The sequence below is a fragment of the Equus caballus genome, chromosome 15 (assembly GCF_041296265.1).
Source record: "Equus caballus isolate H_3958 breed thoroughbred chromosome 15, TB-T2T, whole genome shotgun sequence".
Classification (NCBI taxonomy): domain Eukaryota; kingdom Metazoa; phylum Chordata; class Mammalia; order Perissodactyla; family Equidae; genus Equus; species Equus caballus.
In genome coordinates, this window is record NC_091698.1 from 55,574,360 (window position 1) to 55,597,470 (window position 23,111).

A 23,111-nucleotide genomic window follows, 5' to 3' on the forward strand; every position below is an offset into this window, starting at 1 on the left:
AAAAATTAGTTTTGAACACATTTTTAAAATCATTAGTCTGGGTTTCTTGATAAGAGTGATCTCCGCCCGTGTCCCCCCTCCCGCCCCCCAGTGTCACTGTCAGGAGATATTTTTGGTTGTCACAATAATGACAAGGATTGGAGGTGTTACTACAGGTCAGGGATGCTTCTAAACATCCCTCAATGAAGAGGACAGCTCCCTACAATAAAGAATTATCTGGCCCAAAATGTCAGTAATGACACCAGAGTTTGAGAAATCCTGTTTTGCATGTAAGAATGCTTTCTCCAAACCTACCCCCCTGAGTTTACCATCACAGTAAGAAAGGAATGTTGCACAAGAGCGCTTATATTAATAGGAAAGCTCTTCCTTATGTTGAGACAAATGAGCCACTGCAACCTTAACTCATTTATCATTTTCCTGACATTTGACAAAAAAACAGAGGTTTACTTCTTGATGATGTCTTACATACTTGAGGTTTTATGTTTCCTTATTTTCTCTATGCAACTTTTTCATTTTCTTTGCAGTTTCTCACTTGCCATGTCAGTATTTTTTGTTTGTTTTTGCTTTTCTATGGCCATATTCCAATTCATTTTATAAAATAAACTTAGCTTTTTTTGAGCACTGTTTTGTGCTCCTTACTTCTCAGGAAGCATGGAGATTTGAAAAAGAAAATTAAAGTCTTGCATAAATTGCCCATAATTTTACCATTTATACGGATGACTGTAAATACTTTTTAAAAATGCTTGCGTATTCTCTCTTTGTGATATGCAGTGTGTGCTTTGTGCATGTTTAGCTTTAGGCAGATTGTTTTATAAGGCACATGTAATGTTTCGGCATTGTAGAAAGTTTAGAGTTACACATAAAAACACATGGTAGACTGGTTTGCAGAATGTTGTTGTAAAGTGAGAGCATGAGGCAGACAGTAGCTCCCACAATGAAAAGTCCATTACTTTTCACCTTGATTGATGTTTGTTACCAAGGATGAGTGAGATAAGACTGCTGTCCAGTGAGTAGGTGGAAGTAGGGGTCGGGTTATAATCAGCCCTTTTGGTATTTTATGTTTACTAGAAGGCAGGTCCACGTCCTGTGCCTAGGCACCCCCTGAAATTCTGTGGCCTCCTAAGAAGTGAATTTAGACGACTCCTGGGAACCTGTCCAGTGTGCTGTTTTGTGCCATTCTTGATCCTCTGTAGATGCTTAAATCCATGTGTTCAGATTTTTTGCCTTTGTATACAAAAGATTTTTTGAGTATAATGGTCACATGTATCAGGGATCCTGTTTGCATAAATAATGGTTCATATCATTAAGAAATGGATGCTACCATATACTTTATTTGTTTTGTTTTTCCTCAGTAAATACTGTATTATATACAGCATTTCATGTCAACTTTTGGTATATACTCTAATTTATAATGACGTTTTGTAGAACACATCAGTCTTCTTAAAATGTGGAGTCCACGATTAGGAAAAGAATGTCCAAATGTGACTTTGTGAAGACCACCAGTAAATGTGTCCATTCTACCAAGGCAACATAAAGTTACATTGGTAATTCTAATAGAAACATCACACTATTCCCTAGTAATAAGCTTCTGGTTACAACAAAAACTCTTAGAATCAAGCAAAGAACTAGGGCAGTTTACTGTAATAGCATTTTCCTTGAGTCTAAAATTAGTATCTTGTTATTCTGGATCATTGAACCTTTTATCCAAACACATTGTTGCCTAGGATTATGTGTTTTGGTATTTGAAATTTTCACTCTTGGAAGAATTTGTGAAATGTAAGTTTGAATATATAACAATCTTTTTTAATATTGATTTTTGTTAAGGTGTATCAGCAATCAAAACTTGGGGCAAAAAAGTTGATAAATCAGTGTGACACCTCGTAGGTGTTATAGGTGAAATACTGCAGCATAATTTCAGTTGGAACAAGTTGATAGGTTGGATCTTGTGAAGTTTCCTTTACCATTGAAGTATAAATTATTGTCACCAAGGAAATAAATTATCTTCCCCATTTTGTATATATGTTATTAATTTCAGTCTGTAAGCAATACTTTGTATCATTTTTCCTTTTAAATTTATCAGTTTAAATAAAATGTTCTGGTGTTTTGAGATCACTTTGAATCTGGATTTGGTCATTTCTTATAAAGTATTCTTAAATTTATAGCACTTAAAATGTGTGTCTTCTGTGTTCTTTGAACTTTTTTAAGAAGAAAAATTTGGAGTTTTTCTGATAATCTTAGGAAAAACTTTTAAAAAATATTTTAGTCATTAAGATGTAATCATTCCTTGAAAATTTAGTGTTTATATTATAAATTGTGGAGAAAAGCATTCTCCTTAGTGTAGGAGTAGAGGCAAGATGAGTCCCATTTGTACATTCTTATTTTTGGTTCCTCTTTTAGATGAATCCACACCATTATTTGTTCAATTCAGCCAGTATTCACTTAATGTCTGGCTTCCTATTCTGTAATGTCAAGCATCAGATGCTTGCTTCTACATTACATTTTATAAAATGGAAAACATGTTTATTGCAGAAAATCTGGGAAGTAAATTTAAACAATTTAGACTCAACACCAGTGACTGCAAAAGTGATAATATTTTCAGGAAATATACAACTATTGCCCACTATAAGACTTGACATAGTTTCTTCTTAATGGAAATAAGATATAGTATCTCTTTCTAGTCTTTGTTTCTTTATATTTTAGAACCATTGTTGAAATCACACTAGGCAAACAATTTTGAAATTTGCTTTTGTGAAATTTGCTTTTTTAGATGAAATTTTTCTATATTCTTTTTTCTTTGTGATGTCTCTTACTGATTTCATGCTTGTAAAGCCCTAGATCAAGTTAATATATATCTATTTGTTCAAGTTAATATTTATTCTAGTTTTTTTAAAAAGATTGGCACCTGAGCTAACAACTGTTGCCAGTCTTTTCTTTTTTTCCTGCTGTTTCTCCCCAAATACCGCCCCCCCCCCGCCAGTATATAGTTGTATATTTTAGTTGTGGGTCCTTCTAGTTGTGGCAAGTGGGATACCGCCTCAACATGGCCTAATGAGTGGTGCCATGTCCACGCCCAGGATCTGAACTGGCAAAACCCTGGGCCGCCGAAGTGCAGCACGCGAACTTAACCACTCCGCCACAGGGCCAGCCCCTCATTCTGGTTTTTTATGTCTTAATTTTTAGGAAAAACTCCACTAATGTTTCGAAATTTTGACAAAGGATTTTAGATAAAGAATCTAAAATTGATTCCCCCTGATCCTCCATGATCCATTTTCCGAAGCACCGTTACTGTGCAGCTTGTTAAAAAATATTTAAAATTTTAATATTTAAAAGTATATTTGAAAAATTTAGATGTTTTTGAATATTTAAAGTATGTTTACTTTGCACTCACTGGATATCAGGCCCTTAATGTCTCTATTACTTCACTGTATACTGCTTAGTCTATGCTAATGTGGTTTTGATCCTTTAGGATTGTACTAACATGCTGGATTTTTTGTCATCTGGTAGTAGATTTTTCTGTCCTCATCCTTCATGATTGTTAGATAGCATTTTACACTGTTGATTTTTCTCCTTCCTTGAAAATCTTGCCTTTAAGTTCTTTGCTGGTTCATTATTTAGTCAAATACATATTTAGCGTGTACCATATGCAGGGATTTTTAATGAATAAGACAGTTTTTGCTCCCATCGAGCACATTCTACTGGTAGACACGTTAAATAAAGGAATATTTGTTAAGTGATGATGAATGAAGAGAAATTGGGAGGGAATCAAAAGGAATAGAGAGAGGTTACTGGGGCAGTGGAAGGGTGTTATTTAATATAGAGTTGTCAGGGTCATCCTTTCTGTTGACAGTTGAGGAAACCTAAATGAAGTTGAGGGAAGGAGTTCTGCAGATATATAGGTAAAGAGCATCCAAGTAGAGGCATAGCAAAGGCCCTGAGGCAGGAAAGTGCTCGTGTGTGTTGAAGGGATAGCAAAGAGGAAGATTGGAAGGAAATTAAGTTAGACTGATAGGAGGAATGGGGACAGGTCACACAGGGCTTTGTAGTCCAAATTAAGTACTTTGGGTTTTGTTCAGAAACAAGTTGTTTTCTAATTTTTCCTACTCAGTATTCACCACTGTTTCCCTCCCACTCAGGAGTACAACCCTGTGTTCTGATATTCCTGGTGCTCTTCTCAAAAAGAGTAAGCAGTTTGGAGAGACTTACCTGTATACCATACTTGTGGGTAGAGCACCAACTTTCCTCTTTTTAAAAATTCTCTTATGAAGCAATATTGGCTCCTGAGTTTAAAAAAAGACATTGAGTAACTCATTAGAATTTGTCTTGCTTCTTTCGAGGCTCATGCAGCCAACCTCCTTGCCTTCTAAGACTTGAGTTATTTGTATGTCAGTACCTTCCCTATACCCGTTCTTTTCAGAAGATAGGCATACTCAGATCTGGTTGAAGTTTTAGAGTGATTTCCTGTCCCTTTTTTGCTCCTTCATACTTGAGGTGTATATGTGGTGAGCTTCCATTATTAACATGGCTCATAATGCAATGATTCTCAACTTGGGTGCAGATCATTAATATTAAGTGAGAATTAGGGAGAAAGTGATAATTTGTGTAGTTTGAAAAAAGCTCTCTACATTATTGCTGCTCAGAATGTAGTCCACAAACCAGCACTTTTTCATTTGTGTCCTTGTTAGAAATACAAAATTGCTGAACCTACCTCAGACCTACCTAACCATAATTTGCATTTTAACAGAATTCCCCCAGGTGAATCAAGTGCAGGTTAAACTTTGAGAAGGCCTGGTCTAGATAATTTACCTAAGCTGCTGCTCCTTATTTTCCTTGGTTAAATCCTCAGAAGCACCCATAACTTATTAAAGAACACTTTTATGAAAAAAATTTACCTTTAAATGCTCTTCACTTGCTTTTATACTCAGATATTTATAATGTATTTTACTTTAAAAGTCTTGGGTTGGAATTTCAGATCTTAGATTTCTTGCCTCAATGAATAAAATAAATTTATACTTTAGAAAAAAAATTTTAATGTTTGCATAAGAAATATAATTGTAAAGTTCATTAAATCCTTTTATTTAAGATTTTAAATCTGAATTTCTATAAAAAGCTAGAATTACTGATAGTTATTGAATAAAATAATTTTAACTACTCTTTGTTTTTGCTCTTTCAGATCAGTAGTAATTTCACTTCGTCTTCTTCCAAAACTGTTTGGTACTTTTCAGCAGTTTGGGAGCAGTTATGACACACATTGGATTACAATGTAAGTAAATGAAAGAAACAAAAGTATTCATTTTAGAGAGATTTTTTCCTTCAAACCATAGTTATCAAGCAAAGTTTTGAATAACTTACTAGCTTTTATTCTGCACCAAGAAAATTTGAGTTTCATGTGTTTCAGATGTTTTCTAGATTTCTCAGAGTGCTATCTCTGCTGCTTAGCCCCATGGGGATTATATCCCCATCACCAGGAAAATCTGACTTTTGTATTCTTTGTAGTTTCAGAAAAATATCGTAGAAATTAATGCTCTAAGTTTCAGGTAAAGATTTTTAGTATATCTGGCCATAGCAAAGCTTCATCTCCTGATGAAGATCCACAGTAAAATAAACATTGTAGGATGCCTTTAATATTTTTCCGTTACTAGTAATTGGTTCTAGACATTACGTTAGGGGTAATCTTGACTCCATCTATTACTCCTTTACATTTATAGAGAATTTATGATTAATGAATGTTAGAGTTCTTTCAAGGTTACTAGTTTTATGTGAAATTGATTCAATTTTTGGTAATATTCTAGAGAAAACTGGCTATCACCATCATTTCCTTAAGCTCTAAGAATGTGTTATGTGCTTTATTCAAAAAACTTTTGGAGTGATTCCAGAGACATTTAAATTTTAGGAAATATTAGACCTGTTGAAGGATTCATTTGTGAGGTCACACAGGATGGCTTTTTACCTAATTCCTTCTCAAATCTAAAATTAAATGATGAGAGCACTTGTTTGTTTTCACCATTTAAAAAATTCTTGGAAGTCTGTACTATGGTTCTAAGTAGGATGAAGTTAGTTATCCTGAGTTATAGCCCTTGCTGTTTATTGCTCTTTTAAAGAGGATCTGTTTAACCCGAACCTCTATTATCTTTTTAAAAGCATGTTAGAAAGTCTCTCTTTTTGGTTAATGTTACAGTGTGACTCTAGTGACAGTTCCATTTGTGAGTGCAAGAAAGGTCCCTGAGATTCTAAACAGGGGGGTAGGGGAAAGCATTTAGCATCCTTTAAGTATAAATAGAGTTAATCTTATTTCCTTGACTCTTCTCATGATTTTTAAATGGCTGAATTGCAAAATTCTAATGTTTTAAAGGGATTCACCTGTTGCTAACTTGGGCAAGTTGGTGACATTCTGTAGCCATTTGAGTTAAGGAGTAACTAACTTATTATAGAAGTGGCAAACTGAATATTCAGTTACTTATCAAGTACTTGAACCTAAGTATATTGAGTTGAAACTCTTTTATTTCCGTAAATTTGATGTAAATAAGATCAGTTAGTTGCAGTTCACATGGTTTCCAACATGAGACTGGTATCCTAAATCTCATCAAGAGGATCACTTAGAAGAACTCTGAGCTCCTATGGTTAGTTGGCATCAATAATAAAAAACTTCCACGTATTGTGAATCTATTATGTGCAGCAGCACTCAACAAGTCAACATTTGGTACATATTATCTCTTAAACTCTTATGGCCCATATTTTAAAATTGGAAATTGTTATCCCTGATCCTCTTGGTAAGTCTTCAGATAACCAGTAAACAGACTTCAAGAGGTTAGGTTACTTGCCCAAAGCCTTGCAGCAAGTGTATTGGAACTGGTTTCAAGCTTAAGTCTTACTGAACATTTTCTTTCTACCACTTGCTCTTCATTAAGTGATTGGCGAGGCGAGAGTAACTTATTTTGGAAAGAGGGCTATAGCAAAAACATGATGTAAGTTACATTAGACGTTTTGGGATTTTAATACATCTGTACATTATAGCAGATGATTTGCTAGAAAGTCTTGTATGAAATAGATTGTTAGGAAAATTTATGGACTCTAGGATCTCTGATTGTATTTATCACTTTTTTATTCTAGTGTTTCTAGGTTATTTTGGAACTTAATACTTGAATGTTTTTTTGATTTAAAAACTTGTTAAAAACAAATTATAAGGACCCACAACTAAAGTATACAACTCTGTACCAGGGAGCTTTGGGGAGAAAAAGGAAAAATAAAAAAATAAAAAACCCACAAATTATTGACAGTAAAAAAAGAAAAACTGATTGATTCAGTAAGTTTATACTGTATGTGTTCTATGTGCCAGGCACTCTGCTCAGTTCTGCTAAATAATTACCAAGGCACACAGTCCATTCCTATATGGACTGTATCATACTATTTTTGGTATTAACTTATATTAGTCATTTATAATTAGCATTCTGCCAGACATTTTATCCCCTGCACAGGGATAAACTTGAGATCAAAAAACAGTGGTTCTTTAAATTCATAAAAATTAAGGTCGATTGCTTTATATCTTTTCACAATTCAAATATAAATAGAGCTTGTAAGTTTTGATAATTGAAAGATTTTGCATTTGAAGATTTTTTTTAGATATACAGTTTTTTCCTTCCTAGAATAGATTTATTCTCTTACTCATGCCTTTAAAATTATTTCTTCTTTCAATTGGGTCAGGTGGGCAGAAAAAGAACTGAACATGATGAAGCTTTTCTTTGATAATTTGGTATACTATATTCAAGCTGTAAGAGAAGGAAGACAAAAACATGCACTGTAAGTATCCTTTAACTAGCTTAGTTATGTTTAAGTGTTGATTGTCTTTCCTCCAAGATAATTTTCCAGTGTTCCTACTCTTTTTCTTTCAATGGTGATAAATATAATGAAAATTTTAGTTGTAAAAATTTTAAGAGATAGAAAGACTCTTTTTAAGTTGAAGAATTTTACAAGGTTATTTTTATAATTCTTTAGCTTAGAGAAATGTAGGTTATATAACTTTCAGGGGCTGGTTAGCCTTCACTGTTGAGTTCTGTTCAAAGTCATCGTTTTCAGGGATCAAAAGTATATATTTTTTCAGAAATCATCAATATCCTTGTCTTCTTTCTTTCTTTTTTTTTTTTGAGGAAGATCAGCCCTGAGCTAACATCTACTGCCAATCCTCCTCTTTTTGCTGAGGAAGACTGGCCGTGAGCTAACATCCATGCCCATCTTCCTCTACTGTATATGTGGGACACCTCCCACAGCCTGGCTTTGCAAGCAGTGCCATGTCCGCACCCAGGATCTGAACCGGCGAATCCCGGGCTGCCAAAGCAGAACATGCACACTTAACTGCTGCACCACCAGGCCCGCCCCCTTGCCTTCTTATTAGGCCATTGATTCTAAAATTTTTAAATATTCGAAACAAATAGATTTAACATATAGTTAATTTAAAACCTTTTCCTTTATTATTATAATTGGATTCTAGTATTAGAAAGTTTAGAATACATATGGAAAATTTAAAAACTGTGATGATGTAACTGGTTAATATTTCATCATCGAAAATATTTTAAAAATTAGCAAGTGACTTTGGATAAGAATTGGTAGAAATTGGTTAGTGGTATAGCTGTGTTTAAAGCTTCTTATAGGGAGATACCTGCATAGAAGGAAACATGTAAAATTCAGAAGTTTTCTGCTTGTGAGTTAATAATTTGTGGGCTCTATGGCTGAGTTGAGGAAACCAGATCATTGTCAGTATCAGCATGTCAGTGAATAAGAGAAGTAGCCACAGCGATTATTGTGAAAATACCCACATAGCAAACTTCCACATAGGTGGAAATTGAGTAGACTGTAGGAGTGTTCAGAGAAGCAATAGACCTTTAGGCATGTTTATTCACCTTCAAAAAAAATGAATTCGCTCATTTTTCCCCAAAAGTCAGTTCTTTCTCCAGATTTTACTATGTCCTTCAGAGTACACCCATCCTCCCAGTCACCTAAAACTTGGTGACTTGGAGCCTTTTTTATATTTTTTATTTCCAAACATGAATAATAATGATGGTGATGATTAAAAACAGCCAGTGTTCATTGATACTATGTGCCAGATACCATTTAAGTATTAGGTATTACTTGAAGATACACAACAACCCATTTGAGGTAGGCAGTCTCATTTTAGAAATGAGAACGTTTAAGCTATGAGCTGATAAATAACTTGCCTAAAATCACACGTTTTATAAATAGTGGAGCCAGGGTTTCTATAATTCATTTTATAAACACACATTTTATAAACAGTGGAGCAGTCTCTTTTCTGTAATTCATATTCTTGAGTGCTGCATTATACCGTTGACAGTCTCTAGTTATCTCAGTGCTACAATATATCCCATGTCTTTCCGCAAGTTGACATTCTTACCAACACTATTCCAGTCCTTTTAACCAACCTCTCTCTATCTTCTTGCCTCACTCTCCCCCATGCTCGTTAATTCCTTATCCTTATTAAATTAGGAAGGCAATATGGTATTGGTGGAAAACACATGGGCTTGAGAATTATACAGACCTGCGTTTAGATTATGAATCTATTGTATTGACCTTATTTAAATTATTTACCTCTCTATTAAATCCAAATTATTTGCCTCATAAGTTTTTTTAAGAATTAAATGAAGTAATTTATTAAGTCGCACCTGGCACATAGTAGATTATCTATAAATTCTACTTACCTGGGTAAAACACACTGTGATACGAAACAAACAAGAAGCTCACCCCTTACGCCATTTAGATTCTTCACTGTATAAAAAATAAATTCTAGTTTCTTCAACCTAGTATTATGTGTCCTCCAGAATCTAAATTCAACAAACCTTTCTTGTTTATTCTTCTGTAGTTTTGTTTTTTTAGACATCCTATTCTATAAGCCTATCAAATTATTTCTGAGATACTTCCTTAAACTTACTCTATTCCATAGCTTTGCTTACAAAAGTTACCACTAGGCAAGATGCATTCTCTTTAAATCCTGTTACAATTTTAGTTGTTCTTCATAGTCTGTGTCCTTCTTTAATTATTCTCCTTGAAGCAGAAGTCGAGGATAATCGTTGCCGCCTGAATCTGAGCATCTCTATACATCCTCTCTAAAAATCATAAGGTCAACAAGGAGTGGAAATAAAACCACACATGACCCACATCTTCAGCATTTTTAGGAGACAGTGAATTCAAGTTACCTGTCAATAGAGAAATAAATACTGAGTTATGAAAGAGCTCCCACCTCAGCCATAAGCCTGTGGGTTTAAAGAGTAGGGATAGGAGGCTTAAGAGAGGGGAGTGGAAGACATAGATGAATCATCCTCAGAAAGAGAAAGTCCACCATTCAATGCCAAGAAATGAACACAGATCTGAGGCATGGTTGTTCACAGCATTGGCTACAGTGAAGTTGCTCACTTTATTAGTGGAACCAGATGTGGAGCCTCCTACAAGCTTTGCTTCTGTGATGAAAAAGATAAATAGAGGAGTGGTGTACTTTGGAGATGAATTTTATACTACCCTAGGGTACACCACGGTATGTTTCCAATCCTCTAATCTCCTTTGCTGCCTGGCATTTTAGGAAAATAAAACCTTAGAACAGAGAGATGCTGTCTGAACTGTTTTGCTGTAACTCCCTTGTTCCTTCAGGCTGTGAAACAGAGTTGTACATGTGCTACTCTTTGTTAAAGCATACTGACTTGATGAGTTTGTGGTACATTATTTTCCATTTTCAGTGGAAATTACTGTAGGCGAGTTCTGAGATTTTCACCTAGGACAAAAAAGATCTTTGTGGCATGAAAGATAACACTTCCTTTTCTAGATGGACGTGTTACATATTTCTTGAAACTCAGCAACTTGAGTTTGTCACTAAAGTTTTGTCCCTGTGGGGGGATTATTTTTGTCTTATATTTCTTGTAATGTCAGAAGCCATGGACAAGCCCATGAGAGTTTTCAGTATTCATGTCATCTTTGTTTTTGCATCCCAGGAAATTTCCTGGTGATTTCAACTGCCATGGGACCCTGAAAGAGCAGAGTCCTTTGAAGTGTGGAGCCAATGGCTCTACTGTGGAAGGTAAAGAAGGGAGGACAAAGGGACTGGATCCATGCCTTCTTGGATTATGGGTCCCTTACTCTGAGATGCAAGTATAGGGGAAGGAAGTATTCAGGAAATAAAGGTACTTTGTAAAGGACAAGACTTCATTCCCATTTTATGTCTGTGACCAGTATCCCGCAGCCTCAGGCTCTGAGAAGTGCAGTAACTTGCTTAAAAGCACAGAACTGTTGGATGATAGAACTTGTATTTGAACCTGTATTCCAAGGCCTCTCCGATAAAATCTCTGTCCTTTTAGTAAAAGGAGAAAAAGCTGCTAAGAGCTGTTCTTGAATTTTATCTGGATAGCATTCTAGACTGTGAGTTGTTTACTATATTTTCCCCTCCCCCAGCCACCTTGGCACATGTAGTTCCATCTTCACAAAGTGCACTGCAACAACATGAAGCAAAAGTTCATTTTTGTTTGCAAACCTTAATGCAAGACAGTAAAAAGCAGCAAAGATATCTAGTAAACTCATTCTTTAGAAAACTTTACTTTAAACTTCAACATTGAATCTAGTGTAAGTTTTGAAACCAGCTTATTTTGGGAAGCTTTTAAAATTTTGCACTTACTTAAATATTATATGAAATTGAATTAAGAGGCTGTTTGATTCTCTGCAAGCAGGGGTAAGATAAGGGCTCAGAGTGGCTGCTGCCTTTGTTGGCAAAGTAATTTTGGCAGTTCACCCGCAACCAGCCTTTTTATTTGTGACAGAGAGATAACTCATGATTGATTTAGTCTCATTTATTGGGTGCTCAGCTGCTTGTGGGTGCTGGATTGTTATGGTATTACAGACACTGTTCAATATGCAGTTCACAGAGTTGCTAAAGGAATCTTAAAATCCATACCTGATCGTTTGCTCCCTCTTCCCCCAACACCCTTCAGTGACTCCCTTTTCTATCCAGAATAATACCAAACTCTTGTGACATTCAGACTGGTCACAATCCAGCTCCTGTCTACCTCTTTAGGTTCATCTCCTATCCTTCCTCCCCCACAGACCAACACTTGATTCTTAAAATGCTTTTCCTTTGCAAATGCCTGCAAACTGAATTCCCAGGGAACCATGTGAAATCACCTACTTAACAAGCTTCCAAAGCAACTCTTACATTAACCATTGAATTTTGTGTACATGAATTAGAAGTGCTTAGATTTAGGGGGCCGGCCTGGTGGTGCAGCAGTTAAGTTCACACATTCTGCTTCTTGGCAGCCTGGGGTTCGCCGGTTCAGATCCCGGGTGCGGATGTGGCACCACTTGGCAAAAGCCATGCTGTGGCCCACGAATAAAGTAGAGGAAGATGGGCATGGATGTTAGCTCACGGCCAGTCTTCCTCAGCAAAAAGAGGAGGATTGGCAGTAGTTAGCTCAGGGCTAATCTTCCTCACAAAAAAAAAAAGTGCTTAGGTTTAAAATCACATTCAAAAATGCCAATTGTGTATTAGCTGTGTTCTTTATGAACTAGATTTATGAAAATGATATTTTCATTAGCGTTTCTTGTTTAAGGAATTGTGTTAATCACTGGAGGGACAGTGATAATGAAACGTAATTTTTAGTTACAGATGTAGTTTTTTATTAACTATTCTCATTAATGTGCATATTGCATAATTTCAAAATGACGTATTTGTTTTATTCCACTCTTGAGTTCTTACACACTTTTTCATCATTTAATTTGAAAGTATGTTTTCTAATAGTTTGCCGACTTTTATAATTTCTTAATGTAAATCTCAGCATTTGGCTTATGACCATTTTGTGTAACCATAGTTATGTAATTAAAATATTTAATAATTGTGAGTTATTAAAATTGAGTTTTACTTCTTTGGTATAATTTAAGATTAGGGCCATTAAATGTTTAAAAATAATTAAGAAATAGGATCTTTCAGTTAATTATTTTAATGATTTTTTAAATATAGGTACAGCCATAGTGCCGAAGTTCAAGTTCGACTTCAGTTCTTGACTTGTGTGTTTTCAACTCTGGGATCACCTGATCACTTCAGTAAGTTTTTCAATTAGCATTTTAATCAATTTTTAGATCTGTATTGACTCTTGTAAGAGTCCAGTCAAAGGTACTCATGCCTTTAGATTCCTATAGTGATTAAATTATCTTCAATACTGAATGTCCTCTCAGTCTTTGTAGCAATATGACTGTTACCCTGATGCATTCTTGCTTCAATCTCTGATAAAGATGGATAAACGATCTTTGCAGTGGATAAATGACTCATTTCAAGAACAAAATATTTGGGACAGAAGAACATATCATGTTAGAGTGACTGTCTTTTGTTACCTTTGGTTATAGAATATTCCTATCACTCCAGTTGAAAACAGCCACTGTCTACATATTATTATCAGGCTAATCTTATCCAAAATTGCTTGGCTTCATAGGTGATAGAGACATTGAGACCCTAGTTTTTCTTAGATGAATCTCAAATTCAATTTCATTAATAGTTAATGTGAAAAAAATAGAAATTGATCTGGAATATTCAGAGTGTGGACTGTATCCAAATCCACATGATAGATGTTCTTACAAGAGGGGAGGGAGCTTGATTTCTTTTGGCCAGGGCTCCCGTGCTCTTGCTAGTCTGTTATCTTTCCTTCTCCACATTCTTCTTTTTCTGTGTTTCCATGTCAACAAACCTCATTTGTTAGGACATTCTCTTTGTTGAGGTATGGTTAATGTAGTCAAACTCATGAGTGTCTTGCTAGTCTGAGAAGTGTCATCATGACTCTTTTTAAGTCCATATGTTTATCTTACTGTTTGTCTATAATTTCTTGAAGATATTTGTAACAAAAGCCGCTAACATCGTGATACCAACAGATTTCGAAAAGAAGATACCTATTTTTGATAGGAAACTTCTGTTTCATGTTTATTAGATCATTTGTCATACCCATTGTGACTGATAACATACAACAAATAAATAATATAAAACAGAAAACACCAATCTTCCACATGGAGAAGTCAAACCAAAACAAATATTGTCAGCATAAATAATTTCACATGACTGTTAAGTTTCATGTTTGTTGAACATAGATTCACATTGAAAAATGTTAACATGTCTTTGCAGTATTTGAGTAATGAATTATTTATTTTGCTCTTCCCATCCCAGTGAACACAGTACAGTCATGCATTGCTTAATGATGGGTATATGTTCTCAGAAATGTACTGTTAGGTGATTTTGTCATTGTGCAAACATCATAGATTGTACTTACACAAACCTAGATGAGATAGCCTACTACACACTTAGGCTATATGGTACTAATCTTATAGACTCACCATCATGTATGTGGTCCATTGTTGTCCAAAATGTTATGCAGTGCATGGCTGTATGGATTCTGTGTTGTATATGCTTATGGTAGCTATTGTCCAGATAGAATCAAATGGAAAACTTTGCTTCTCCCACATCAGAATTATGCTTCTCTTACTGACACAATTCCTGTCAGGTATAATGTGGTCACTCCAGAGTTATATTTGAGAATACTGATTTTCAGTATACCAATAACTATTATCTTTTCTCTTTTTTTTGATGAGGAAGATTTGCTCTGAGCTAACGTCTGTTGCCAATCTTTCTCCTTTTGCTAAAGGAAGATTATACCTGAGCTAACATTTGTGTCAGTCTTCCTCTTTTGTATGTGGGTTGCCGCCACAGCATGGCTTGATGAGTGATGTAGGTCCTCACCAGGGATCCGAACCTGCAAACCCCGAGCCACCGAAGCAGAGTGCACCAGACTTAACCACTATGTCATGGGACCGGCCTCCATATCTGTTCTTTTTAAAAACTTGAAACAACAACAAAAGCTTATACATTGCCTATTGAATGTGGATTGGTGATTCAGCCATTTATGAATACATTTCTGTTTTATCATATAGTTTATTGTAATTTACCTGGACACCTTTTTTTGTAGGACAACTATTTTCTTCGCTTATCTCTCTTCTTAATTAATTAATGTGTTTAAGTTATAATGTACAGTAAAGGTTACTTCTGGTTTGGTTTTTGGAAAAGTTGAGAACTTTTCTGTTTCCTTTTATTTATTTATGTGTTTGTTGTTTTTATCTTTTATTTATAAGAGAGATCATATGGTATTTGACTTTCTCCCTGTGACTTGTTGCACATAGCATAATACCCCCAAGGTCCATCCATGTTGTCACAAATGGCCAGATTTCATCATTTCTTATGGCTGAGTACTATTCCATTGTGTATATATACCACATCTTCTTTATCCATTCATCCCTTAATGGGCATCTAGGTTGCTTCCAATTTTCGGCTATTTTGAACAATGCTCCAGTGAACATTGGAGTGAATATATCTTTATGCATTTGTGTTTTCAAGTTCTTTGGATAAAAATAGCTGGATCCTATGGTAGCTCTATTCTTAATTTTTTGAGGACTCTCCATACTGTTTTCCCTAGTAGCTACACCAGTTTGCACTCACACAAGCAGTGTATGAGAATTTCCTTATCTCAACAGCTTCCCCTCCTCTTTAGTTTTTTGGAAGAGTTTGAGAAGGATAGATATTTAATGTTCTTTGAATGTTTGGTAGAATTTACTAGGGAAGCCATCTAGTCTTAGACTTTTATTTTTGGGGAGGTTTTTGATTACTGTTTTGATCTCCTTACTGATAATTAGTCTATTCAAATTCTCTATTTCTTCCTGATTCAGGTTGCAAGGTTGTATGATTCTAAGAATTTATCCATTTCTTTCAGATTATCTAATATGTTGGCGTATGACTTTTCATACTATTCTCTTATAATCTTTTGTACTTTTGAGCAGTCCATTGTAATTTCTCCTCTTTGATTTCTGATTTTGTTTAGTTGAGCCTTCTCTCTTTTTTTCTTGGTGAGTAGCTAAAGGTTCATGAATTTTGTTTGTCTTTTCAAAGAACCAGCTCTTAGTTTCATTGAGTTTTTTTTTCTATTTTTGTTTTTTAGTCTCCATTTATTTCTGCTCTGATTTTTATTTCCTTCCTTCTACTAATTTTGGGCTTTCTTTGTTCTTCTTTTTCCAGTTCCTTTACGTGCACTGTTAAATTGTTTATTTGAGATTTTTCTTGTTTGTTGACGTAGGCCTGTATTTCTGTGCAGACTTCCCTCTCAGAACCGCTGTTGTTTGTATCCTATGGATTTTGGTATGTTGTGTTTTTGTTTCCATTTGTCTTCAGGTATTTTTCAATTTCTCCTTTGTTTTCTTCATTGACCCAATCATTGTTCAGTAGCAGTTTGTTTAATCTCCACATATTTGTTGCTTTTCTGATTTTCTTCCTGTAGTTGATTTCTAGCTTCATACCAATGTGGTCAGAAAAGATACCTGGTATTATTTCAGTCTTAAATTTATTGAGACATGTTTTGTGGCCTAATATGTGATCTATCCTGGAGAATGAACGATGTACATTTGAAAAGAATGTGTATTCTTTGGTTTTCAGATGGAATGTTCTCTCTCTGTATCTACCAAATCCATCTGGTCTAATGTATCATTTAAGGCCAGTGTTTCCTTAGAGATCTTCTGTTTGGATGTTCTATCCATTGGTGTAAGTGGAGTGTTAAAGTCCCCTTCTATTATTGTGTTACTGTCTACTTCTTCTGTTATGTCTTTTTATAATTACTTTATATGTTTAGGTGCTGGTAAGTTGGGTGCATAGATTTTTACAAGTGTTATATCCTCTTTTGGATTGTTCCTTTTATCATTAGGTAGTGCCCTTCTTTGTCTCTTGTTACAGTTTTTGTTTTAGAGTCTATTTTGTCTGAGATAAGTATTGCTACGCCACCTTTCTTTTCATTGCCATTTGCATGGAGTATGTTTTTCCATCCCTTCACTTTCAATTTGTGAGTGTCTTTGCGTCTGAAGTATGTCTCTTGTATGCAGCATATGTATGGGTCTTTTTTTTTTTTATCCAATAGGCCACCCTATGCATTTTGATTGGAGCATCTAGTCTATTGACATTTAAAGTAGCTGTTGATAAGAATGTACTTCATAGCATTTTTTTCCTTTTTCTGGGTGTTTTAGTTGTTCTCCATTCCTTTCTTCTTCTCTTGCTCTCTTCCCTTGTGATTTGATGGCTGTCTTTAGTATTATGTTTGGGTTCCTTTCTCCTGATTTTTTGTGTGTTTATTATGGGTTTCTGGCTTGTAATTACCATGAGGTTCATATACTATAACCTACATATATTACAGTCTATATTAAGTTGATGATCTCTTTAGTTTGACCTCTTGCTAACAGCTCTACTCTTATACTCCCGTTCGCCCACATTTTCATATTTTTGATATATAATCTCTTTTTTTAAACATGTGTATCTGTTACCCTCTTATCATGGAAATAGATAATTTTAGTACTTTTTACTTTTGACCTTCATATTAGCTTCATAGGTAGTTGATCTGCTACCTTTATTGTATATTTGTGTCTACCAGTGATTTTATTCCTGTTTTCTTTGTGTGTGATCATTTCTTTTGCCTATTTGTAGTTCTTTCTTTTCCACTTAAACTCAAGGGTTTTCTTTTCTTTTTTTTTTTTAAGTTATGCTTTTGGTGAGGATGATTGACCCTGATCTAACATCTATTGCTAATCTTCCTCCTTTTTTCCTTCCCCAAAGCCCCAGTGCAGTTATATATCCTACTTGTAAGTATTTCTGGTTCTTCCATGTGGGATGCTGCTGCAGTATGGCTTGATGAGCGGTGTGTAGGTCTGTGCCCAGGATCCGAACTGGTGAACCCCCAGCCACTGAAGCGGAGCATGCAAACTTAACCACTCAGCCACAGGACTGGCCCCATCTTTTCCACTTAAATAAGTCCCTTTAGCATTTCTTGTAAGACTAGTTTCTTGGTGATAAACTCCTTTAGTTTTTGCTTGTCTGGAAAACTGTTTACCTCTCCTTCCATTCTGAATGACAGCCTTGCTTAGTAGAGTATTTTTGTATGTAGGTTTTTACCTTTCTGCACTTTAAATATATTGTGCCAGTCCCTTCTAGCCTGTAAGGTTTCTGCTGAGAAGCCCACTGATAGCGTTATGGGATTTCCTTTGTATGTAACTTGTTGCCTTTCTCTTGCGACTTCTAGGATTCTCTCTTTATCTTTAATTCTTTTCATTTTAATTATAATGTGTCTTCTTGTGGGCCTCTTTGGTTTTATCTCGTTTGGTGCTCTCCGTGCTCCCTTACCTGGATGTCTATTTCCTTCCCTAGTTTAGGAAAGTTTTCAGTTATTATTTCTTCAAATAGATTCTCTGCCCCTTTGTCTCTCTCTTCTCCTTCTGGCACATCTATAATACGGATATTAGCACACTTGATGTTGTCCCAGAGGTCCCTTAGACTGTCCTCATTCTTTTTAATTCTTTCTCTTTTATCTGTTCAGCTTTGGTGATTTCCTCTAGTCTTTCATCCAGCTAAGTGATCCATTCTTTCTGTATCATCTACTCTGCTTTTGAATCCCTCTAGTGAAGTTTTCATTTCCATTACGATATTCTTCATTTCTAATTGTTTCTTCTTTATATTTTCCAATTCTTTGTTGAAGTTCTCACTGAGTTCATCCATTATTCTCCCAAGATCAGTGAGCATCCTTATGACTCTTCGTTTGTACTCTTTGTCAGGTATCTCTGTTTTGTTTAGTTCTTTTTCTGGGGTTTTGTTCTGTTCCGTTACTTGGAATGTATTCCTTTGTCTCCTCATTTTGTGTCTGTCTGAGTGCTTATATCTATGTATGAGTTAAGTCAGCTATATCCCCCAAACTTGGAGAGGTGGCCTTATGTAAGAGCTGCATTATGAGGCCCAGCAGTGTGCTTCCTTCTCATCACCAATTCCAAATGTTCCAGGAGTTTGTGCTGTTTGGGCTACATGTGTCATTCTGTTGTTGCAGGGTTGCTCTTGCTGCGGGTGCCCGGGGAGGCTAGGTTGTCCCGCTGCCTGGCTGTTTGTAATGCTCAGCTGCATGTGATTGGTATGGACCCTTCAGTCACTTTATTGGGCTTGGGGAGCTGCAGCACCGTTGGCTGTAATGTCTAATAGCACATTCCTGTTGCAGTTTTTCTGTTAAGTGAGTAGGCCCCCAGCATGGCTGGTTGCTAGGCTCAAGGGGTTACAATTGCTGTAAGCCTCTGCCCTCCAAGGCTGTTGTTAGCTCTCGTAGGATTGCAGCTGAGTGGGGCTGGCCCCAAGCATGGAGCACCCAGTTGTTTCAGGCCTTGGAAGGTAGGGCTAGTCCCCTATCTGGCTGTTTGAGAAGCACAAGTCTGCTGCAGCTCACAAGCCCCACCACCCACAGGGTCACACACCCCATCAGCACAGTCCTGCCCATGTGCACACCCTGACCTACTGAAGCACACCTAGTCGCCTCACTGCGTTGGCCCTACACACTCCCCCAACACCTCACACACTATACCTGCTCCTTGTATACACTTGCCCTGCGGAGGTTCCAGGCACTCCACCTATATGGGCCCACATGTTTTCCCAAGGGCTTGCTCTTATTTGGGGCCAGTCCCTGGGGTGGGCTGCCTGCCCTGGCTGAACTGGATTAAATTGGTGCTCTATCAGTGCTTTAGTGCATGGGGTAGAGCCCTTGGCTAACAGGCTAGAGGAAGAACTCCAATGGCATCTATCAGTGTCTGTGTCAGCGTGCCTATATTAGGTCACAATAATGGCTGCTGCCAATGTCTCAGTTCCTGGGGAGGTCTCACCTCTTACTGAGAGGCACCCAGAGCCTATCAAGTGAGTCTCTTTTCACCAAAGTACTGTGTACCTTTCTTTCTGTTGATTTTAGGTTGGTTTCTAAAACAGGTTAATTTGTGTGGGGGCCCTTTAGGAGCAGGCTTCTTTTTCCCTTATGTCTGATAACTTTTCTAGGGATATTCCTTGCTGTAGTGAATAGCTAGCAAAGCCAGATACTATGACACTTGTCTCCAAGGTTGTGCTGAGTCCTAAAGCTGCTTATAGCAATAACACTCTCCTGCTCAGATCCCCACTCCTCCAGGAAAGGCTTCATACCTTAATATTGTTCCCAGCTGGCCATGAAGTACCACGGCTAGAAGGTGGCTTTTTTCTCTCTAGAAAAGAATTTCTGCCTCTTCCACCTCAGTCAGCACTGTCTCTTGTTGCCAGGGTTCTTTTTATCCAGTTTTCAGTTCTCTCTCAGGGTTAATTGTTCTAAGAGTCGTTCTAAATTTGTTGTGTTCATGTGTGGAGGTGAGTTCAGCATCTGCTTACACTGCCATCTTGACACCATCTTATTTCTGTGTTTTTTATGTTGTCTCCCAGGGGCACAAGTTCTTCTTAGAACAAAGAATCTATACGTTAACTGTTTCTGTGAGAAACAGATACTTTTTTTCTGATCAGACGCTTTATAGACTGATACTCTTGCTAAGTAAATATTTTATGAGGTGTTTTTCCATATTCTGGATTTCACGTACTTTTCCCAAGAAAGGGAGAAGTTTTTTATGATTCTGTCGTACCTTCATATCCCTTCTGATTCTGGGGAACAACCCCAAACTTTGGAACCCCTTATGATATACTTTCAAAATCTCTATGATGCTTTTATTCTTCCCATTTGGATTGTCTCCCATATCCACATTCAGACTTGTGATTGCTATAATGTCTTCTCTTTGGTTGCAAATAGTTCTCCTGACTTCCTTCTGCCACACTTTGGAATCTTTTAATACTTGGGTCAAAATACCATACAGATTTTATCTCTTTACATTGACTTCCCAGCTAATTATAACACCTGATGTATTTCTCTTATCTGTTTTAGGCAGTCAGTTTCCTTTCGCTTTATTCATCATAAGGATCCTTTTTTTCATAGTTTACAAAAATAATACTTATTGACATTTATTGTTCATCTCTTATGTGTAGAGAAGGAGCTTTTGAACATGGTATCCACTCTATTTTTAACTCTTAAACCTTAGAACTAACTCCTCAACTTTTTGGGTTAACTCTCCTTAATCATATTTACTGTAATAGAATGATATGTTCATATTTTAGGGAGAATGATTTTCCAGACCAAATGGCTCTTCCAAGATACTATATAAGTTCTGTGTTTTTTGATGATTTATATGTGGATTATATTTAACTACATTTGGAAAACATACCTTATGTGAAATCTCTTACGAAATAATTTTTATAAATTGTTATAAAACATCTCCTTTATATTCCTGGATGTATTGGTGCTTCTAGTACATTGGATTAGGACCAAAATGTTGTATGTACCATGATTCAAAATTGTTAATTTTTATGTAGGGTTAAGTTTAGAGCAAGTCGACATTTTATGGCACTGCTTAGTAGAAGATTCTGAGTGTTATGACGACGCACTTCATTGGTTTTTAAATCAAGTTCGAAGTAAAGATCAACATGCTATGGGAATGGAAACCTACAAACATCTTTTTCTGGAGAAGGTAATTTTATTTTTTGACTGTTTCATTGTTTATATTGTTTTTCCATGTTTCCTTTTTATCTCTTGAAATATAAACTCTGTAATGTTCATCTTTCCTCTTTTGACATAGTTTTTTTAAAAAAACACAAATGTACTACTGTTTTTCAGCATGTTTTTTACCTTATGTAAATTTTGCTGCCTAGATTTTGCTTTAATTTTGTCTTCTACAGTGTTTGTATTTAAGTGAATACTTAGTTTATATCCACAAAAATATTCTTTTCCTTAGCTAAAGTACTTAAACTAACAGTAATTAGAGTAATTCTTCAGGTAAACATTAATAAGAAATGTGGGGGGTTTGGGTTTGTTGTTTTTTTTTTTAAATAATAGCATTGTAGCTCAATTTTCAGGAATGGTACTCAACATCCACTAGTGTGAGAGCTGTATTTTCTGACTTTTCCTTAGTTAAATGGTTGTGGTTTCAGCCAGCCTTCTGTCAGATATAAGTCAATCTCTAGACTTTTTGGTAGATCCTTGGAAAGGCAGTTTTAGGAAGTGCTGTCATGATATTAAAGATAGTCTTCAGTTTTCATTCTCCTTTATCAGATGCCACAGTTGGTTCAGGTGATAATTTTCTATTTGAATTTTGAAGCATTGATGTTAATAAAGCAGTAGACTTTTTATTTTATGCTTATTTTTGAGATTAGAAAGACTCTCTGTGAACTCTCTTTATCTCTCTGGTAGAATTGAATATATATGAATGAGTTTTGGTACGTATAAATTAAATCACTTAATAGATTTAAGACAAAAGTACAAATAGACCTTCAGGATCTTAATTTGAAGCCTGGATACAAACTGTACATGTAGCTACACATCTCAAAAATATGTATGCTGTAGATATACAATAGATAAAATTTTTTATTTATTTCCTTTCATCTGGGTCTGTGTACATCTTGAAAATTGAGACACATCAGACAGCTTTCAACTATGACCTGAATAAAATTTTCATTAAATTATTCATTTTAATTTTTAAATTATCACTAAAAATCTCAGCTGATATATTTCCTTCTTTAATGTTTTCCGTAAAATTTGTTTGTTAAATTTGTGGTTAAATTCAATAAAATAAAATCTTAGCAACTTAATTATCACACTAAACTAACTTAAATAAATTTTTTTTTTAAGATGCCCCAGCTAAAACCTGAAACGATTAGCATGACCGGCTTAAACCTGTTTCAGCATCTCTGTAACTTAGCTCGATTGGCCACCAGTGCCTATGATGGTGGTTCGAACTCTGAGGTATGGATTTATCCAAAGGCTTGTCACTTTATTAGGTCAGCAGGTGGAATTTTTCTTTTATTCCTCAAATTAGATTACTGAATTATCTCGTATAGTCTACCAAGCACTGAATTTACTAGCTATGAAGACTTTCATTTTTAGGTTTTAAAAAGCTTTATCTTTTGGCTTTAAAAAGTTTTACAAAGCAAATTTGGTGATTTTTTTTCACAATCAAAGATAATGTTGGTTGTGTTTACTGAAAGCTTATTACACATTCCTTGGTTAACAGAGAAGAGGCCATCTGAGTGTTCTTTTAGTTCCCTAAAAGCTCCTAAATAATATAAGGAAGTAGTTTTGTCAAGTAGAAGGTTGATTTTTCTGAAGTCTGATTTTTATGCCATTTGTTGTGATCATGCT

The 23,111-nt window shown here is 35.7% G+C and overlaps 1 protein-coding gene across 8 annotated transcripts in view; it reads left to right on the plus strand.

Annotated features, from left to right (window-relative positions):
- Positions 1 to 23,111, plus strand: part of USP34 (ubiquitin specific peptidase 34) — a 253,143-nt gene that overhangs the window by 115,117 nt on the left and 114,915 nt on the right. For all 8 annotated transcript variants that reach the window (XM_023619043.2, XM_023619045.2, XM_023619046.2 and 5 more), the window contains 5 exons: positions 5,171 to 5,260; positions 7,699 to 7,794; positions 12,998 to 13,080; positions 21,290 to 21,444; positions 22,602 to 22,715. In XM_023619043.2, coding sequence (XP_023474811.1) covers positions 5,171 to 5,260; positions 7,699 to 7,794; positions 12,998 to 13,080; positions 21,290 to 21,444; positions 22,602 to 22,715 — 538 coding nt within the window. The remainder of the gene's footprint in view (positions 1 to 5,170; positions 5,261 to 7,698; positions 7,795 to 12,997; positions 13,081 to 21,289; positions 21,445 to 22,601; positions 22,716 to 23,111) is intronic.